Source organism: Buteo buteo, chromosome 10 (assembly GCF_964188355.1).
Source record: "Buteo buteo chromosome 10, bButBut1.hap1.1, whole genome shotgun sequence".
NCBI lineage: Eukaryota > Metazoa > Chordata > Aves > Accipitriformes > Accipitridae > Buteo > Buteo buteo.
The window spans coordinates 33,305,042-33,325,344 of NC_134180.1; the positions used below are offsets into that span (position 1 = coordinate 33,305,042).

At 50.0% G+C, this 20,303-nt stretch overlaps 2 protein-coding genes and 3 non-coding genes across 6 annotated transcripts in view; 4 read left to right on the top strand and 1 right to left on the bottom strand.

The window, feature by feature from the left end:
* On the top strand, positions 1–18,500 carry ARMH1 (armadillo like helical domain containing 1). The gene is made up of 13 exons (XM_075039300.1): positions 1–36; positions 906–1,051; positions 3,335–3,548; positions 3,924–3,992; positions 4,516–4,682; positions 5,520–5,716; positions 5,883–5,967; positions 8,911–9,033; positions 9,588–9,660; positions 10,666–10,795; positions 12,794–12,871; positions 13,662–13,767; positions 17,861–18,500. Exons 3-13 carry the CDS (start codon positions 3,343–3,345, stop codon positions 17,872–17,874), a joined length of 1,248 nt encoding a protein of 415 aa, XP_074895401.1. The 5' UTR covers positions 1–36; positions 906–1,051; positions 3,335–3,342; the 3' UTR covers positions 17,875–18,500.
* On the top strand, positions 6,381–6,495 carry LOC142036162 (U5 spliceosomal RNA). The gene has a single exon (XR_012652093.1). It is a non-coding gene; the product is annotated as a U5 spliceosomal RNA (small nuclear RNA).
* LOC142036185 (U5 spliceosomal RNA) lies at positions 7,467–7,581 on the top strand. Its single transcript, XR_012652115.1, has one exon. It is a non-coding gene; the product is annotated as a U5 spliceosomal RNA (small nuclear RNA).
* On the top strand, positions 8,632–8,746 carry LOC142036184 (U5 spliceosomal RNA). The gene has a single exon (XR_012652114.1). It is a non-coding gene; the product is annotated as a U5 spliceosomal RNA (small nuclear RNA).
* Positions 14,047–20,303, bottom strand: part of KIF2C (kinesin family member 2C) — a 19,842-nt gene continuing 13,585 nt past the window's right edge. Inside the window, exons 15-22 of one of the 2 annotated variants that reach the window (XM_075039299.1) lie at positions 19,950–20,154; positions 19,397–19,507; positions 18,825–18,892; positions 17,124–17,226; positions 16,930–17,046; positions 16,445–16,571; positions 15,003–15,115; positions 14,047–14,450 (exon numbers count right to left, since the gene is read on the bottom strand). In XM_075039299.1, coding sequence (XP_074895400.1) covers positions 15,039–15,115; positions 16,445–16,571; positions 16,930–17,046; positions 17,124–17,226; positions 18,825–18,892; positions 19,397–19,507; positions 19,950–20,154 — 808 coding nt within the window. In that variant the 3' untranslated portion in view covers positions 14,047–14,450; positions 15,003–15,038. The other variant, XM_075039298.1, reaches the window with a different exon arrangement.

A 20,303-nucleotide genomic window follows, 5' to 3' on the forward strand; every position in this document is an offset into this window, starting at 1 on the left:
CAGTTATCCTGCGGGGTATCCGCCCCCTGGGGGAAGGTGAGAGGGAGTGAGGGGCTGAGGTGGGCGCTGCGGTTTGGGCGGGTTGTAGGACCTGGGGGGTCGGGATGAGGGGAATTGTAGGGCTTGGAGTGGGGGTCGCAGTCAGGGGGACTGGGGGATAAGGTGGGCTTGGAGGCTGAGGGGGGTTGTTGGTCCTGAGCTGGGTGTTTGGGTACAGGGGGACGGACGCGCGGGCTGAGGTGGGCACTGAGGTCAGGGAGCGTGTGAGGGACTGTAGGGCCTGGGGTGGGTTTTGGGGTGTGGGGGAGCACAGGGCCTGTGATTGGACTGGATCAGGCCTGGCGGGATGGTTGGGCCTAGGGCAGGGAATGTTGAGGTTGCAGTGGATTAGGGGTGTAGGAGCTGGGAGGGATGTCGGGGTCTGCAGGGCCTGGCTGGGCGTGAGGGGAGTGCAGGGGCTAGGTTTGGGGCTGGGCTTAACAGTGGGGCTGGGAGGCAGGACATGTAGGTGAGAGAGGGGCCAGTGGGACTATGGGTTGATAGGGGCTGGGTAGAAGACATTGGTGTACACTGAGGAAGGTGCATTGTGTGTGAGGACAGTTGTGGGGGACTTGAGTTATGCCAGGGGAGGGTGAAACCTGCTAGGGAAACAGAAGCTGTAAGTTTTGCTTGAGGCTGGGCACAACCTTGATATTGCAAGATGCAAAGGTAACACCAAGTCACCATCACTCTGTCCTTCCACGAGTCCAAGGCTACCAGTCCCTGGCACCTCACACTCAGACTGAGGCTGACATAGCACCAGTCTGCCTTTTGATCTCAATCTGATGATTTAGCAGCACTCTGGATGTAAAAAACTGCTGAATTGCCAGAGCCAGTTCCTAAATCACTTGTGTTTTTCTTGGCAGGAATAAAGCACTGCCCTGATCAAGCCTTGTTTTGATTATTAGGTCCAATGGACTGGGGTGGCAGCCCAGCACAGTTGAGAGCAGAGTTTCAAGCCAACAAATAGGAGTTACGTGCTGATGCTAGCACTGACAAACAACTCAGGCAAGTCATTTAACTTCCCTGTGTCTGTATGTTCCCATATGTAAGCTGGTCATAATAAAAATACTCATGTACATTTTCAGGGTACTTTGCAATGTCGGCTTAAATACTACTACATCAGCAGATGCTGTTATTATAGCAGCCAGGGACAGATACCGCTGTATCCTCAGAAGCCTTGTGTGATCATTGTTTCAAACTCTTCTCTTTTTTTCGCCATTGATTCACAGACAAGCCCTTTGTATCACTAAAATCCTCACGTCCAGGGGCTGGTGCTGGTACTTCTGAATAGCAGGGGGTTACTGCAGCTTTATAATAAAAATAGGATAGCATTACACCACCAGCATCTTAAACATAAATATGGAAATGTTAATTTAGAATCAATTTTGGGATGTTTCAGACTGTAAAGTTCTTTTAACTAGATCTCTGTTGAGGACAGAGGAGCACTTTATGGGACTGTAAATTTCATGCAAACAGTCTCTGTGAAATACAGATTCCCCCTACACACTAGCTGTTCTCTCAATATCAATCATATGCCTTGCAAGTAATGTTTCACAAATATTCTGTAAATCACAGGAAAATGCTCGCAATAATGTGAAATATGACTTTCACTTGACTGTTTCACCAGAGGCCCCTAACAGGCCATTCTCCTGTCAGCACTAACATTTGTTATGGCTAATAACATTTTCAATCACAACTATTTTGGGAAAATGGATTTATTTTAAACCTGCTTCCCCGCAAAGGAGATCCTGAAAACGCCCTGCCAAGGACACAGACTCCTTACAGAGCACAGACCGTTAATTCCCAAATGAAATTTTATCTCATCTTAATTCTCAAATGTTGTTTCTTAGCCAGCTTTTTGAAGACTTCGTTTGTTTGTTTTCAGGCAGAGGTACATGTTCACCTCTTGGTCATTGTTTTCAGTCTAGTTGAGATAATAGTAATAGAAAGTTACTTTTGAGCAGGTGTCTTGGGAATATTCTGGAACTGATTTGGAATTTTCGTCCAGATTCTAGGAGAAAAGGCTTAAGAACTTTGTAGATAGGAAATTGGTAATCTTAGCAACTTGTATTACATTGAAGGAAACTTCTTATTCTGAAACCCAAAGATTTTGTATCATTTTAACTTTTTTTCTCTTAAACCACACTTTAAATAAAATATAAAATGGTGCTTTTCTTATGTAGAAAGGCCAAGAACTATATTAGGCAAGGCATGAATTCCTTTCCTATCCTCAGGCTTGCTGATACAGCTTGGTGGAGGACAACACACCTGTGTAAATGCAGCTGTCTGTGACCTTGTCCCTCTTTCTGCATCTGTGTATATACACAGATACTGATGTTTAACTGTGAGGCTCCTTGAGATTGGCCAAATGCATACATGTCAGTGGAATTCTCACCTACCTGAACGAACAGAGAGCTTAATCCTCTGACGTTTCATCCCCCTACTAAGTGCACCTTCACTTTTGTCAAGCTGGAATAGGGGATATCGTACTGAGCTAAAAGTGTGACAAAGAAATTTGGCAAAATACAGATTGCTTTATTTAACACCTGTGTGAAGGGATGGAAGGAAGTGCTGGCAAGGGATGTTTCTGGAGCTTCTGTCTTCTTGCCTATAGTTCTTATAATTTCAGGTTTTCTTAGATTGTTTAAAAACATGCCATAGAAATTAGGTAAGAAAAAAACAGAGCGGATGTCTGTCATTCCAAAGGGTCCCAAAGCACTCTCCTGCTGCCAAGGCCAAGCATATCTTCCTGGAGTGGACGTGGGCCCTGTCCAAATGACTATCACTCCATCACGTGAGTGAGGGCATGCTGCACTGCTGTGCTAACAGGCATTTACAGCCCCCTTGACCCTGTCACTCCCCATAAATCCATACCTATTTGTGCTCTCATTTCACCCTATTTATTCTCTGGCAGGTCAGATATGAGATGCAGTGTTCATATCATGAGGCTAGCGAGAAACCAAGGCTGGGGTAATGGGTAACATCAAAATGACTTTATTAACAGAGCAGAGAAGGGAGCTCCTGTGGTGAAGCCACCTGCCCTGGAAAATAATCTCAAGTCTGTCACAGATTCATTTTGCAGCTTCAGACACACCAGGAACATTCCTTTTGCTTCAATTTTCCTATCTATGAAATGAGTATAAAGGAAAATGAGATTAAATTAATGGCTAGTAAGTATTTTAATATTATTTGCCAGAGATTTTAAATGTGATTCTGGTGGTAATTCCTTGGTACAGACTTATTCTATCTTCAAAGCCCTTTTTTAACTTCTTTCTCACTTTTCTCCAGGCAGAAGAGATCATGACTTCTGTCAAAGAGCAGGAAGCCATCAGGAAGCTCATGGTTTTCTTGCAGGAATGGGATAGTGCCCACAAAGTTGCTCGAAGCCGCATCCTGGACAACTTCATTGAAAGCAACAATGGCAAGACAGAACCAGAGCTGGAGCTGGAGTTCTCCCAGGGAGCCAGCTTGTTTCTGGCTCGCCTAACCGCATGGCTCAGAATGACGTATCTGTTTCCTTGGACAGCTGGAGATGGTGTGTGGTAGTGGGATGGAGAGGAAGGCAAAGTTCTCTACCAAAAATTTGTTTAAAGAATCAGCTTCTGTATGGAGACATCCATACCCAGCCATGTTCTGCAGGGTTCAAAAAAAGCTGGCTATCTAAAGGTGGAACTGAAGGGAAAGCCATGTAACCTGTCTCAGGGACCTAGAACTAGTGGGTTTTCTCATATTGGGATGAGCATGCTGCCTCTGCCTGTCTGTGACAGGAAGGTCCATGCTTTCTTGCAGAGAGAGTACCCAGTTCAGACCTTCAGATTGTCAAAGGCAGCCTGGGGGACACCATGATGGTCTGTAAATCTCTCCTTAGCCTTGTCAAACAGCTACATGTACAGCACATGCCTTGACAAGCTGCTCAAGTCCATTGGCATCTTCCTGTCTGCTGCAAGTGGGTGAGTATAGAATGTCACTGTGTGAGAGGTGCCATGGGGAAGGCACACAAGGATGAGGGGGAGAGCAGATAAAGAAAATAACAACTCTTTGGCCATCTTTTGCGATGGCTGTGTAAGCGTTTCAGGCAAGGCAGGCCCCAGTGAGGCTTGTGGTAGGAATTTCAAATGCTCTCAAAACCAAATCCACTGCTTGTGCATGTCTCCAGAGCCACCGGGTCACTGGCACAATGTGGAAGGTGCATGGTGAGAGTCTGAGTGCAGAGACAGGGCCTTCTCTGCCTGTGGTTCAATATCTAAAATGTAGCACATGGTAAAATAGGAGCTGGTGACCTGCTGGCAGCAAAGCATGCTGCCAGGAGGCATCTGCCTTTGCGCTCCAGGCTGAGCCTCCTTGTGTTCCCTGCCCGGGCACCTGCCGCAGCGAGGCAGGACGTGATGGTTCCCAGGAGCACGGCGTGCTGACAGAGGAAGATGGGCTCCAAGGCAGGTGACACTTTTGGCTTTGTTCCCCCTATCCTTGCAGACGCAGATACATTATTGAATTTCTGGAGATTGGAGGTGTCTTGATTCTCCTGGAAATACTAGGGCTGAACCACCTGAAAGAAGAGGACAAAAGGGAGTCTGTAAAGCTGCTGCAGCTCGTTGCAGATGCTGGCAGGAAGTATAAGGAGCTCATTTGTGAAAGCTACGGTAGGTGGCATGTCCATCTGTGCTTTTTCCTAATTCAGGCAAAGATGTTCTCCCTGACCTCTGGCCCCCAGGGCTGCTTGCCTCGCTGAACCACTCCCTTCCCTCCACCTGCCGGATGGCAGATTGCCGCAGCGTTTCTCTGGCTAGAAGGAGTTCAGAGTCTCAGCTATTGTTGAGTGGTTGCATTTCATCCCCTCTCAGTTTTTAATGAGCTCGCTTTCTTTACAGTCATTTCTTTTGATGCGATATTGCTATCCTGCTGGTTGCAACTGCTCCAGTTAAAACCACAAAACAGTTTCCATTCTTACCTGCAGTGTTCACCTACTGCAGACTTTCCCAGACTTCCCCTCTGGGGATGGGAGGGTTTTGCAGCTTGTATCTTTTGAAAGAGCATTACAACATTTTTTTCTTCTGTTTTTTTTCTCCTGGGCAGTAGAAGCCAAACCCCATTAGATATTCTGTAGTTCAGATTACCCGTTGGAGGCTATGGGGCGATACCTGCCATCACAGCTTCCTCCAAGAGAGATGAAGCGGCAGGATCAGCAGAGGGATCCATAGCAGCTCTGTTGGCATCCCAGTGCCGGACTCTCTGCTTGTATAAACACCCACAGAAGGGCCTTGGCCACATACTCCAGCTGAGAATTTTGCCAACTGGTTTTCCAGTTGGTGCTGTGGCTCCTGACAAGGACAAAGAACTTTTTTCCTGGCTTCCGTTCGTCAAGCCACCCTTTGAGTGGGATGTAATGCTGGGTTCTCTCGGGGGTGAGACTGAAACAGCTGAGATGGGTGACCCAGACTCATCCAGGCACATGCCATGGCGTCTCTTTCTCTGCACAGGGGTGCAATCCCTCACTGAGTTCTTGGCCACTTCCAACTCAGCAGAGGCTCAAGAAGATGTGCAGGTTCTGCTGGACTCTTTGGGCCACAGCAATCCCAAGTACCAGAATCAAGTCTACAAAGGCCTCATTGCTGTTCTGCCGTGCGCCTCCCCCCGCGCCCAGCAGCTGGCTCTGCAGACGCTCAGGTGCATGCAGGTGGGCAGTGGGCCTCGCTGGGGGCGAAAGGGCAGCATTAGCTTCCCTGTCCTGTGCCGGTCTCCCTGGCGTTGGGGGCTACAGTGGGCAGCCCCAGTGCCTGGAGGAGGACAACCCAGACTACTCTGTGAAGACTGTCCCTGTCACTCTGCCCTTTTCTCCCCAGGACGTGGTGGGAGAGGTACCCTCTGTCCTTGTGGAGCCTGTGCTGGGCGTGCTGTCCTCGGTGCACCTGGAGGTCCAGTATGAAGGTAGAACCAGTCGAGCCACCCTGGGCAGTGGCTGAGGGGGTCAGCGGCAGGCTGGGGCTGGCCTGGGCAAGTGAGGTGGGGGCATAGGGAAGGGCGGTGGGGAGCCCCCCCAAAGCCCCCAGGACTACGGCCGTGCTCGGCGCTGCGGGCTGTGAACGTCTCATTAGCATGCGGCTCACTAGCATTCATCTTATTTGCATACCCAGGGTGCACCGCGCACCGGCGGCGCGGCCCCGGTAATGATGTCCGCATCCGCAGCTCCCGCCGGGCCGCTGGGGTCCGGGCGCGGGGCTGTGCCCATGTGCGCCGCCGAGAAGGAGGGGGGCGAACGGGGGTGGCGGGACCGGGCAGGGGTCGCCGTGTCCTACGGAGGGACAACCGGAGGTGGCGTGTCTGCGGGGAGAAAACTAGGCATACTCTGGTTTCTCTTCAGATCGCATAAATCTTTCGCCTTTTACTAAAGATTTCCGTGGAGAGGAACAGGCACGAGTGTCGAGAAATTTTTTGAGGCTCCATTTCGGTGGAGCTATCTCTTATCTGGTTAAAAATAGAACAAAGCAAATAACATACAAAAACTACCGCCGCTGTTTTGGGAGTCCACCGTGAACAAGCTATCAAGGCTTCTTCAGTGCGCGCAGTGGTGCTGACTCCGGTCCGACCCGGCTGACGGCAGCGGGGGATCTACTGCTCGGGCCTGCTCGCACCGACCCTAACCCCGCCGGGGGCGGCCGCCTCGCTACCCGTGTCCGGTCAAGAGGGGAGCGGGCGGGGGGGCCTCGGGCCGCCCCTTGTCCCGGGCCGGGCGGTGCAGCGGGGCCGCTGCCGGGCGGCGGTTCGGGCTCCGGGAGAAGCGGTTCGCTGGGGCCCGGCCCCGCAGCGCTGTCCCCGGCGCTCCAGCCCCGCCCGGGCCGCCGCTCTTGGCGCCGCGGGGCTCCTGGGCGGGCCCGGCCGCTACCGCCCGGGGCTCAGCGCCGTGCGCGGGGCTCGGCCGCCCCCCCGTCGCCGCCGAGCTCCGGTCCGCGGCGGCGGGGGGAGCGTATGGCGGCCTCTCCCCGCCCCGAGCCGGGCGTCGCGGGGTCCCCTGCCCAGCCCGGCCCGGCCCGGCCCGCTCCGTTCCGTTCCGCTCTGCCCCGGCCAGGCCACCCGGTTCCCTACCGGGCGCCGCCCCGGCCCCGCCCCGCGCTGCCTCCCCTCCGCCCCCTCCCGCCGGGGGAGGGGCGGGGCGGGCCGCCTCGTTAGCATGCGGCTCATCAGCGCGGCTCCGATTAGCATACCCGTGGTGCAGCGCGGGTGGGCGCCGTGCCGGCCCCGCTGGACGCCGCCGCCCCGAGCCGGCGTGGCCGGCGGGCTCGGGCCGAGCCGGGGGTGCCGGTAGCCGCGGGGGCTGGTGTCGGGCCGGGTGATGCGGCGGGGTTCGGGTCCGGGTCCGGGTCCGGGTCGGCGTGTGCTGTGGGGCGGCAGCCGGCGGAAGGCAGGTGGGCGGGTGGAAGGTGGGGATTATACTCTGGTTTCTCTTCAGATCGTATAAATCTTTCGCCTTTTACTAAAGATTTCCGTGGAGAGGAACAGGCACGAGTGTCGAGGAATTTTTTGAGGCTCCATTTCGGTGGAGCTATCTTTTGCGTGGTTAAAAACAGAACAAGTGGTGGGTAAGGGGAGGTGAGGATTTAGGTGGCAGTTCACGGTGTGGCAGTGGGGGCGGTAAGACCAACCCTCGCGGTTTCGGTGGCGGCAGAGCTGACCTCGCCCCTCGGGCTCGTCCGTGCCGCTGTTACCGAAATCCAGAATAAAACCTCCTTAACACCGAGGTGACGTTGAGAAGCAGGCACTTCGTTTACTGCAGCGCTGGGGACACGGGGGATCGCTCCTCCAAAGGCGTGTCCGACTTAGTATCAAAATCCATCGGTTCTTATAAACTTTCTCTGTCAGGTCATTGTTACGTAAGCTCTTTACATAAAAATGCATACTATGCTCGCTCTTAAATTTAACCTTTATAATGATTGGTCCTTTGATTATATAACCTTATCAATATTCTTATTTAAAAACAATCGGTGGTCAATTGCACTTAGCTCTACTGATTAGAACCTTTGATACTCAAATCGCGATGGGAAGGGTAAGGGGGTTTCCAAGCAGCATAACTGGCGTCCATGACGGTTTCCTTAGTTTCTTAAGACAAAACATAGAAAACCCAGTATCTTCCTGGTGAGGTTTCTCTGGTCAGCTGTTCCAAACTTGAACAACGTTGAGGTTCCTACAGTCACACAGAACACAGTTCCTAAAGTTTCTATGGCTACATTTCAAACTTAACAATCCTATACATTATGCTTCACAATTTTACTTAGTCAAACCTAACTCTTCTGTGTGATTACATTTTGATTTCTTCATCAGAGTATTTGCAACACCGCCCCCGCCCGCTCCTCCCACCGCCTCATTAGCATTCGGCTGCTTTGCATACCCAGGATGCACCGCGGCTCGGCCCCGGCCCCGCCGGTGTTCGTCGCCGCCGGCCGGTCCGAGCTGTTCGGGTCCGCGGCGCTGGTGCGACCCCGGCGGGGACGGGGGTCGCGGGGCCGAGAGCGGGTGGATGGGGCGGGCGTTTGTCCGTCGCCCTGACTTTTGGGGCCTGGGGCCGGCATGTGGTGTGCCGGGGGCGGAGAGATAGGTATACTCTGGTTTCTCTTCAGATCGTATAAATCTTTCGCCTTTTACTAAAGATTTCCGTGGAGAGGAACAGGCACGAGTGTCGAGGAATTTTTTGAGGCTCCATTTCGATGGAGCTGCCTTTTTATCTGGTTAAAAACAGAATGATTTTACAAAACAGTAGCTGAAGCGCTTGGCTGGTAGGGTGGGTGTGACAATGGAATCGCAATTTTTTGTTTCACCGTAAACACATCCGAAATGCAAGTAGGTCCCGGTGCTGACAGCTGCTCCGCTCTCCTCCAGCCGTCCAGCTGCTGAAGGCCCTCATGGCCCTCGAGGTCCGGCCACTCCTGCTGAAGGGCCTGGTTGCATTACTGACGCCGCCCAGGAAGAAAGCATTTACCTTCTGTGATGAGACCACCAAAGGTAAAAGAGCTGACCGTGGCCTCTGAGTACACAGCAGGCCATGGCCTGCCAGGACAACCAGGGGGGTGTTTCTCCCAAGCTCCCTCGTCTCCTCCTGCAAGGCTCAGCCATTGCCCTGACTCATACTGGAGGAGGTGCAGGGGGCTGCCCCTTGAGGCGAGGGACACTCCAGCGAGGGCTGCCCGGGTCGAGGCAGTGATTGCCTGCAGCACTAACCCTAGCGTACAGGCCTCCAGAGACCCGCTGAGGTCTGCTGGCAAGGACGGTGAACAGTTCCAGCCCCAGGTGTTTCCTCCCCCCGACTCAGCAGAGCAGGCCACAGTGGCCCAGGCTCTCTGAGCTGTGGCTGTGCTGCCATGGGCATCACACACACAGATCCTCACAGGGTACTACATATGATAGATACATAGCCACAGGGTTTCCTGTTTTCAGGTTTTCCTGAAAAAACAACATCCTCCTTTTATGCTAGCAGTGTAACGCCACCTACCCTCCCTTCTAACATCTGAGAAGTGTTTCAAAGCATCACTCTCACCTTCCTAATGTTCCTCATGCAGATCCAACAGCACTTTGCCTGAGGGAGCCTGTGCTGGTGTATATTCAGCAGGCAGCTGCTGCAAAAGCCATTGGGTAAGAAACTCCGGAGGAAAATCTACAGGAGCATAAAAGGGACTTTAGAAAAGTGTCTTCCTTTGGGTAGGAAAGGACTGGGATTTTCCTCCCAGGGAACATTGACCCGTTCACCTCTGGCACTGCTCTCTAAGTACCCCAGCTCTGCTAAGACTCTTTGTACTAGACTGTTCAGAGATGGGGGGGTGTATTCAGGAATAGGGTAGAGCTGCTGCCTGCAAGTAGCAGTGCTCAGACCTTCCCTGCTACTGACTCTGGAGCTGGCTTGAAGTTTTATTTATAGGGATATGTGGAATCCCATCTGCTCCGCCCCTGTGTGCCTTCACAGTGTCTCCTTTATGGCTAGGCCTGGAAGCAATGTATGCAATCCTGCCACAGCACAGGGCTGAAGGGTGCTATATTGCTCATGGCCACTGTATTCTCCAAATAGCTGGGAGCCACAGCAAGCAGTGAAACACTGTTATTTAACATCAGCCACCCAATGGAAGAATCTAGTGCCTATGACTGACCGCAGAATCCCTAAGGAAATTCAGCTGCGTGTGCTAAAATTGGTTCATTCAGTTCATTCAGAGTTTCCTGCAATGTCCACAAGGTAGTGCTATCAGAACACTTTTCCTGCAAAAGCAGATGACGGAAAGCGGTTGGTGGATGGGGAGACATACTAGTCTTCCAGGGATGTGCTCACAGAAGTAATGGTAGTGATGTTTGAATCCTGGGGTTTTTGTGGTCACAAAAGAAACTTGCTAGACTTTAATACACACCAGAAAGCTCCTGCCAATTGTTAAACAACTGGTTCTCAGCAAGCTCACATGTTAAATGATTGCTAATCCCGTGCACAGCCAAACATTTCTTGTTTATTTTGAGACTTTCCTGTCTGTTGGTGCCACTAAGGCTGGGTGGGAACACATCATTTTCCATTGGGCTTGCACCAAGAGGCACAGACTCAATTTGTTGTGTGCTTCTTCCCCCGTATGGGGTAGGGGCTGATGGCTTATCTCATTGCAGTGTATTAGCCAAGGAGTCAGCAGAAGTGGCTGAAGAACTGATCCAGCTGAAAGTGGTACATGGCCTGATGGTTGCTCTGGGGAACCTGGATCATGTGGCCAGCCAGAGACATGCCAGCATCTCCCTGGAGGTAAGCATGGTGGTACATGGCAGCGGACATCATAGCACAGGGTCTGCTCCCTGTGCACCTGAGCAGAAAGGCTCCTTACACTGTTTGTTTTTTTTTCCCTAATGAGGCAGGTTAACCCTGGCTGAATGCCAGGTGCCCACCAGAGACATTCTATTGCTCCCCCCTCATCAGCTGGACAGGGGAGAGAAAATGTAACAAAGGGCTCATGAGTCGAGATAAGGACAGGAGAGATCACTCACCAATTACCATGACGGGCAAAACAGACTCAACGTGGGGAAAATTAACTCAATTTATTACCAATCAACCAGAGTAGGGTAATGAGAAATAAAACCAAATCTTAAAACATCTCCCCCCCACCCCACCCTTCTTCCCAGGCACAACTTCACTCCCAAATTCTCTACCTACCCCCCTCCAGTGGCACAGGGGGACAGGGAATGGGGTTTACGGTCAGTTCATCACATATTATTTCTGCTGCTTCATCCTCCTCAGGGGCAGGACCCGTCACACTCTTCCTCTGCTCCAGTGTGGGGTCCCTCCCACAGGAGGCAGTCCTCCACAAACTTCTCCAATGTGGGTCCTTCCCACGGGCTGCAGTTCTTCACAAACTGCTCCAGCATGGGTCCCTTCCACAGCGTGCAGTCCTTCAGAAGCACACTGCTCCAGTGTGGGTCCCCCACGGGGTCACAAGTCCTGCCAGAAAACCTGCTCCGTGGGCTCCTCTCTCCACAGATCTGCAGGTCCTGCCAGGAGCCTGCTCCAGCACAGGCTTCCCACAGGGTCACAGCCTCCTTTGGGCACCCACCTGCTCCAGCGTGGGGTCCTCCCTGGGCTGCAGGTGGAGATCTGCTCCACCGTGGACCTCCCTGGGCTGCAGGGGGACAGCCTGCCTCACCATGGTCTTCCCCACGGGCTGCAGAAGAATCTCTGCTCCAGTGCCTGGAGCACCTCCTCCCCCTCCTTCTTCACTGACCTTGGTATCTGCAGGGTTGTTTGCCTTACATGTTCTCATTCCTCTCTCCAGCTGCTGTTTCTGTCTGTCTCAGCAACTTTTTTTCCTTCTTAAATATGTTATTACAGAGGCGCTACCACTATTGCTGATTGGCTTGGCCTTGGCCGGTGACAGGTCCGTCTTAGAGCCGGCTGGTATTGGCTCTGTTGGACACATGGGAAGCTTCCAGCAACTTCTCACAGAAGCCATCCCCGTAATGCTCCCCACCCCACTACCAAAACCTCGCCACACAAAGCCAATACACCTAAGCAGAGCAGATACAGGCTTATTCACAGAGGCAGGAGTGACACTTGCTTCAGGAAAGAGCTGTATTTCCCCTCCTGTCTGCCTCCCTCCTGCCACCCACCACACAGAGTGCTGGGAAGCCAATGTTGGCCCTCGCACCTCTGTTCTACCCCCAGGCTTGCAGCAAGCACAGACAAAGCTAAGAGGCTAACCAAGACAATTTGCCTGAAGCAAGACACTAGCACAGAATTACAAGCAGCCCATTTTTTCCTGCTGGTGCTGGGTAAAGAGCTTTGGCCTGCCTCAGCACAGTGCTCTGCCTGCGTAACAGTCACAAGGGAAGGACCATGCTGTCAGTTGATGGGAAGGGCTGAATGCGTGATAGCTGAGAACCAGGCTGCTCAGGGTGAAAGAGGGTTTACAAACCTACCTGGTAATGCAGAGGATCAGCGCACCCTTCCTCTGAGCAGGCACTGACAGCAGAGGAGGATGAACTCCCTAGCAACTATTGCACTGCCATCATTTCACCCTCCCTTCTCTTGTCAATGAAGGTGGGAACTGGCACTGGGGGAGAGGAGGGACCCACAATTTTCTCTTGATGTGTTTATGAAGTCCCAGCAGTAGCACTGTCACTAAAGGAGGTGGGTCAGGGACTCACTGGTATGCGGCACAGGTTATATGGAGCCACATCATCCATGCAGCTCTACCCTCTACGCACACACTCACATCCCTTCTCCTTACACACCAACTCTGTTCTGTTGCAGTATTTTGTCCACACATTTCCCTTTGTGGAGGAGTGCGTAAAGACGACACTAGGACACACGCTGTTCCAGCACTTTATGGTAAGCCTGCCTCCCTTATGGGGTTTATTAGTTGCCCTAGGACCTTGGTCTGTTTTGCAGGGATGTAGGGACTGTATTTCTTTTCACAAGAAATCCAATCTTACACAAGAGCCCAGAAATAAACAAAGCCACCCTTTGAGAAGAATTCACTTTCAGTCTCAGTATTCAGGAAGATAATTGTTCTGACTCAGCCCCAAGACAGAGCAAGGAGGGATCTCAGACTACTGCTACTTCTGTGACAGTGGGAATGTGATGTCACAAATGTGAGCTGAAGGGCCATTGAAGCAAGAGGTGACCTGAGCTCCTCCAAATCAGGTCTCTCCTGACTCTATCTCTATATCCTCCTAGTGGATATACAGATTAGTAAGCAATGCTAGGTCCAGTGAGGGAAGGTGGAACAAACAAGAGGCAACATTTTTTTCCTTGCACTCAGGCCCATCCTCCCTCACCCTAAGACACCAGGCAAGGCTAGATAATCCAAGTATAATAAAGTACCATCTGAAGTGGAACAGGACTGCCTTGCTTTAGTCCAAACTCAGTAGGGCATAACAGCCTTTTTACTCTGGATGTGCCATCTTAATGTGATGCAGGCAGAGCCTAGGTACAAGTCAGCTTTGACAGTTCAGAGGCCCTTAGAGCACTCAGCCCCACCAGTACCTAAACTGTTGATCACAAAGCGCCCCAGCTGTAGGGGAGGATCCTGTCTGGGTTGAATTATCCTATCTCTAGCTGCTTGTCACTGCTTGCCCACATCCCATTAAGGTCCTAACTCTTTTGCTGCCTTTTCCAGGACAGTCCTGAGACATGGTACACAAAAATGGATCCAGTCCAGGCTGAAGAACTGGCCTCCAATATAGTAGACATCCCCAGAGACATGGCAAGGATGCAGTCCAGAGGTATGTGCAGAGCTGGGAGCACTGTCAGTTAAATTACATCCTTTACTTTCAGGGGTAGAAGGCAGCTCAGGAAGTAGGAGACTAGGGTGGGGGTCTAGGGAAAAAGGGAGTAACAGTAAAAGGATCCCTTTGTAATCTGATGTTTGTGTAGCTGCATCCTGTGTTGCTGGACCCAGAGCTCACAGGCCTATCTTGTCCTTTCAGAGACAAGCCCTGGACTGAGCTGAACAAGCAGAAAACAGAGGGTAGCAACACATGCTTCCTATCTGTCTTCCCCCACCCTGCCCCTCTGCCTGCTCCTTCCCAGAGGACAGGTTGCATGGGGCCACCTGGACCCAGGTTGCACACAAGGGCCATGGCAGCACCTTGCTGCACCTGAGCCGTGGCCAGCTTTGCACTTCTGCCCTCAAATACAGATCTTGCTGGGCTACTGAACATGTGTATTTTAATGTGGCATGTTAGCCACAGGAAATATATGTGAAAAAATGTGAAGTAACATCCTGGGGCTACCTTCAAAGCCTAAGTAAACCCCAATGGTACAAGGGTGTCTCACAGGGCCCCTCCTACTTACCTGATATCATAAGAGCTGAACCACTCACTACATGCTGAGCTTTGCTCAGGTGCAGGGTAGGTACCCTCTAAACCAGGTTCCCCTGTGGTAGGCAAGTTCTAGCCGGCAGGATCTCAAAATTAAGAGACTTTAAAAAGAAACTTCATCCAAGAAATCAGCCTATCTCTACAACACCAGCCAGTCTTTAGGGGCTGTTAGACTTTACCAATATCAGCAAGAAATATATTTTTTAGAGATAGAAGATAATTAAATCCAGGAACATTTATTTATCAAACTTCTTAAAATACTGGGGTTTTTTACAGTTACATATAGTCCACTTTCTTTCTAGAAAAGCCAGACTTGCAACAGTTTTGCGATGTTGCAAACACATCTGGAAAGGTTATATGTACACTAGAAAACTATACATGTGTATCTAGTTCTATTAGAGGAGACCATTGTCATTAGCAAAGGGCCAGATGCTAGACACATCTAGCAGACTCTCAGGTCCCCCTCCCCAAGCCTTGGAGGGGGTGTGTTTCTATCACTCTGCTGAGTACCCTAATACCAGGCCATGAAGAGAGAGAGGTTGCCATGTTCACTGCCCTCAGGCACACGTGATCTGCAGACGCTCTACCACATTTAAAATAGGAGTTGGACAAACCACTGACAAACATGCAAGACATACAGAAGACTGCTTGTGAACCAGGTTTTGCTGTATTTACTAAGGCCTCTGCCGCCTCATCTGCTTGCTGGCTTGCTCCTCCAGTTGCATGGCAGCCCCCAGGGCATCCAACGTTTCTGTGAAGTAAGACAGTGACAGGGTGACTGACCTGGAAACTGAACTCCCCAGCCCAGCTGTCCCCCTCAGCAGGGCTCTGCAAGGGCTACAGAGGAAAGTGAACTGGGCAAGAACTGCTCAGCCAACATCAAATCCTGCTGGGTCCCACAAAGCTCTTCAGCTGTACTTGTTCATTTCTACTCATCAACAGCTTCAAGCTTGCAGTTTGCAGTTCAAATGAGATACCACTAATCCAACCATGCCAGAGGGCCAGATTTTCCTGGCCTATAAGGCAGAGAAGGTAGCAGGGCATTTACTCTTACTGTCTTGTCACCACCCCTCCATGGTGAATGGAGGGATACAGCTATCAGGCTGCATTTGAGGTGGGAGGACAGTCAGGGCTGTTTAAGAAAAAAGTCACTCTTTCATGTTAACAGTTCATTTTGATGCCACAGTTTTCAGCCTCATTAAAATAAAGCCTCACAGCCCTGTTTTTGAGGCAAAGACTATGCCAGCTGTAATGGCTCAAGTAGCAATCAAAGCCCAAGTTATGGCAACAATGGCAGAAAAGTAAGTTACCAGTGTAGCTTCCCCTGTCCTAGTCAGGCAGTCTACCTACCCAGCACTCCATTGCCATGTGTCAGCCAAGTTCCTACATCTGCCTTGCTGCCTCTCTACCACCACTTCAACCAGCATGGTCCAAAGGCAGGCAGGCAGTGCTCAGGGAACAGGCAGCCCACATCCTCCTGTACAGAGCTGGGAAGTCTCCAAACTGGGTCAGAACTGAACAGTTGGAAGGATTTTGTTGCACATACAGTAATACCCTATACTAAGGCAAAGGCATGCCAAATGCAGGTGCTGGCAGACGTGGCATCTGAGTATATATCTGGCAGACCCTTGTTATAAGTGGATAGGTATTAAGGCCTGATATCCATGAAAACAGGAGTGGAAACAGTGGGCACACCCCTAAGAATCCCTAGAATGTGGCACTGGGACCTGTTTCTCAAATTCTGGTTTTTGGCCAAGGCAAAAGGTAAACTATATAACCAACTAGCCAAACATACTTCAACTCATCTGCTCTTGGTAGATGTTGCATTCTGCTCAAGGGAAGGCAGTTTTATATGGCAGGTGCAAAGCAAGTGGAAGTTACTAGCCAAAATTTTACTTTGGAAAGTGCAGACAATAGGACATCTCAGATCTTTCCCTATGATCACCTAGGAAAGTGATCCAAACTGTAAGCTATGCAGAAGAACTGGGTGCTCAAACCCCCACAGGTATGCTGGTGTTACTTTCAGGTCTTTGAAAAAAACATTAGCGACAGTGCTAGTTGGAGACAGGCACTAACATACCTCTGACACCAAGAAATTTTCTTGAGCTTGCCTCTACAAAGAGGTTAGCGCTGCTCACAAAGGTCTCGATATCATAGTCTGGTTGCTCCGTGATTCCCAAGAGGTAGTCAAGTTCAGTCATCATTCTCTATATTTACAAGGATAACAGTGATGAGAAATTGACTTTCTGGAAATTCAATTAGTTTCTTCAAATCTGGCACTTAGAGCTAAGCTTCTACAGACCAGTACCACTCAGTGCTCATTAGCAGCAAGTAGAGGTTGCTAGTTGGAGGGGAAGGGGGACCAGCTGGCCACAAGCACTGAAATGCCCCAGTTTAACCAGCAGGGCAGGAAACAACAGGAAAAAGTTGGCAGTGAGGATAAACACCACTGACAGCATCTTGCAGTACAGCCCACAGCCTACCCAGCAGCACTTGGCTCAGACAAGGCAAGGTGCTATCAACATGTAGAAGGCAGCCTGGGCTGGGCTTGCCTCTTCCACCTACCTGTCTCAGTTCTCTAAGCTGTTCCACAACCTTCTCCTCCCGTTCACTAATTTGAGTCATAGCCTCACGAAAGTTGAACATGTGGGGAGAGAGATCTTCCTCCTCATCCTTGGAGAGCTGCAAGAAACAGCCCAAGTAAGAACAGCAAGTTGTTCCCAGCTTTAAGATCTGTTCAGTCCACAACACACACGTACATTGTGACCTGAGCCTTCTCCACTGGTCTCTGTTTCCTCATTCTCAGTCTCCATCTGATTCTGTGTTTCACCACCTCCATTATGAGGGCTGAGCTCTTTCACTCTGCAACAAGAAGATTTGTCACTCAAACTCTTCTTCCAGCAGTTTTTGGGCTACAGCATCACAAAACAGCTACTGCAATCAATCAGTGCTCAGCAAGAAACATTCACCTACACTTAAAAAGTTGCACATTACCACCCCCAGAACAAGCTCACAGGGGCAGAAACCCCAGAGGGCTGTGGGAAGGAAAGCTGAGAGATGTTTGTCTCCATGCCCAATCTAGGACCTCTCCTGGAGGGAAATGTCCAAGTACACAATGCTAATTGCCAGCAGTGCCTTTCACAGAAGCTGTCTTCCACATGTCAGCTTGGTCTGTCATGACCAACTAGGAGAACTTAGTATGAAAAGGAGTAAAACTTATTTTTCCCAGAGACCCACTGTGCCAGAATAGGTCTACAAGGATAAAAGCCATGGCTGATGACATGGTACTAGAGGTAGATATCAGATACCAGCTGGGCATTTCATTCCAGTTACTAGCATCAGCTTCATATTTCCAGTGAGTTTTAGCCTAATACCTGCTTTCTTATAGCTTGAACTTTCCTTGTGCACTGGCTAAGAATCCAATAGGCCCAACTCAGGACTGGAATCTTACTGAAGCACAGTAAGTCAGATGTTGCATTTTGTCCTGTACTTTCAGGTGAGCAGGAATGACTTCCACCCGAAGAAAATAAATGTAACTTCAATCCGAACCAAAGCTGGGAATCTGTCAAGATTCAGTGGTCCCAAATGCTTATGACATGAATTACCATACATCCTTTCAGAGAGCAGAGTGCTTTCCAGGAAGGAACCAAGCAGCCTTTTGTGAACTAAATGAAGGAAAGCTACCAAACCCGAAATGTACAATTGTCATCTTGTTAACCTATAGCAAAAGTCAGTCACCTTTTTACTTGTCACCTCATTGGAGAGATGTAGAAGCATGTACAGCAGAGACCAGGAGGCACTCACTGCTCTGTCACAGGGGTTCCAGGTATCAGCAAAACCCCCAGGGAAACCTGGGACTCAATCCCTGCAAATCTACCTTACCCTGCAGGTACCCAAGGTCAGCCATGGGGCACTCAAAACACACACTCCCACCCTCCGCTTCGAGGCATTTGAGTTCTCCAGGTCCTTCAGATTTTGCACAAAGTCTCCAAGGTGCCATACCCTAATTAGTTCATATCAAAGTCCATCAAGAACACCAAGTGTTTTGTGTCATCTGTAGGGCCATGTCAGGGACACATTCTTGGCACACCACTTACAAATGAGACCCAAAGTACTACAAAAAGTAAAAGGCACGGGGGTAATCATTCAGGACAGAGTAAACTCCCTACAAAAAAAATAAAACCAAAACCAAAACACCACAGAAAACAGGGCAGCTTGAAGTCTAGCATGAGAGACTCCTCTGAGGAAAGAACATTAATCACAGTGTTTAATCTCTATTATGTCTCACACAGAGAACACCCAGGCTAGTTTCATAAGACAGCTCTAAGACAATGTGTTCCTAACAACCAACCTCCAAATTGCCGTTACAGGCAATGACAAGAAAACTTTTGGTTAGAGTAAAAGCAGCCAAAACACCTTCTGCAACAAGAGTAGAATCCCCAGGTCAGAAAGGCCATTACCTGTCAGCGTATCTCAGTGTGTTTAAGGTGTATTCACATGAACTCATGCCTGGAGAAATCATTGCTATCTGCAAACAGAACAAAATACCTCAGTGACTCCCACATCTAACTTTTGCTCATGTTAATGGTCCTACAGGTCTCACCAGGCAGCTAGGACATGTTAGAGCAAAGGGTCAGAGTTGAAACATTGTGTCAAGGCCATTTTTCTTTATAGCTTCTGGGGGACATGCCAGTGGCCCTGTATCCAGCTTTCCACTGGCTTTGTGTACACTCACTGTGCTGGACCCTCCACAGTCAGCAAAGCCCTTTGGGAGCACACCGGGCTCTACTGTAGATTCACTGTATGAAAGCGACTTCTGCAGCCCTGCTTCTACTGGGGCTGGGCATAGCTCACCAGTTTTTGATCTCAGTCACCATGGGTGAGTGGAGGAGGAAACTGTAAGTCTTTTTTGCTGAGAACTGAAGATTTCTGACTTCAAAGTCCCCTCACACTAGAAGAAGAGCATGCAGCTGTTTGGTCAAATTGCAGAACCCATAAGCAGTGTGTATGTTTGCATCATGCACATACTCACCATACAGGTCCTTGAGTTTGTTCCTATGAAAGAGTCTCTTAGCACCTGGGTCAGCTTGCTTTCCCGGAAAGGGGTATGAGATTTGTTCTGCCCTAAAGCTCGGATACATTCCTAAGAAAAGACAAGTCTTGTAAATGCAATATCTGCATCTCTTCTCTAACAGCTCTGCAAGCTATCAACTACCAATTGCTGGTAAACCCAACAGTCTGGAGAATGATCATCTCTTGCTCTGGAAGTACTTCATAGCCTTTTAAATATACTCCAGGTATTTGAGTGTCACAGGACAGCTGGTATATCCATCATATAAAAAAAAAAGAGAGAACCTGAAGCTTGAAATGGCTGTACCAGCACCTGGCTTGACAAGACTGCACTGCTTTCCTGGAAACATTCTAAATGAAAGTATACACCACTTTCAGGTTTGTTAACATACCAAACTAGGATCTATTTGGCTGTTCTTTTCCCTTGCACTGGAAAGAAACAAAACAGATAACCCCAGAGTTGAACAGAATCCATGTGTTGATTAGCACTATTTGCTCCCAGAGCTATAGCTCACCTTCAAAGCCAGCAAGCTCTTATTGATTTCTGCACCTTCCATTCGTGTCTGCCGATCAGCACTAGATGTGTCTGCACCCCTCTCATTTCCTGCCAGGTCCACCAAGGAAAATTTGCCAAGCAGTTTCCCTCTTTGGCGTAGTATGATTTGGAAGCAGGCGTGTGACCGTGAAGAGCTAGCGTTTGCAAAAGTCTGCCCAGATGTCCTACAGCAAAGATGAAAACAAGCCTTAGAACTGTGTCACAGAAGACACAAGAGGTCCCAACAGCACTAGACAAGACCTGCAGCCATTAAGTTGTTTGACCTCCTCAGTTTTATCCCACACATTAATACCTCAAGTTTGCATGAATTATG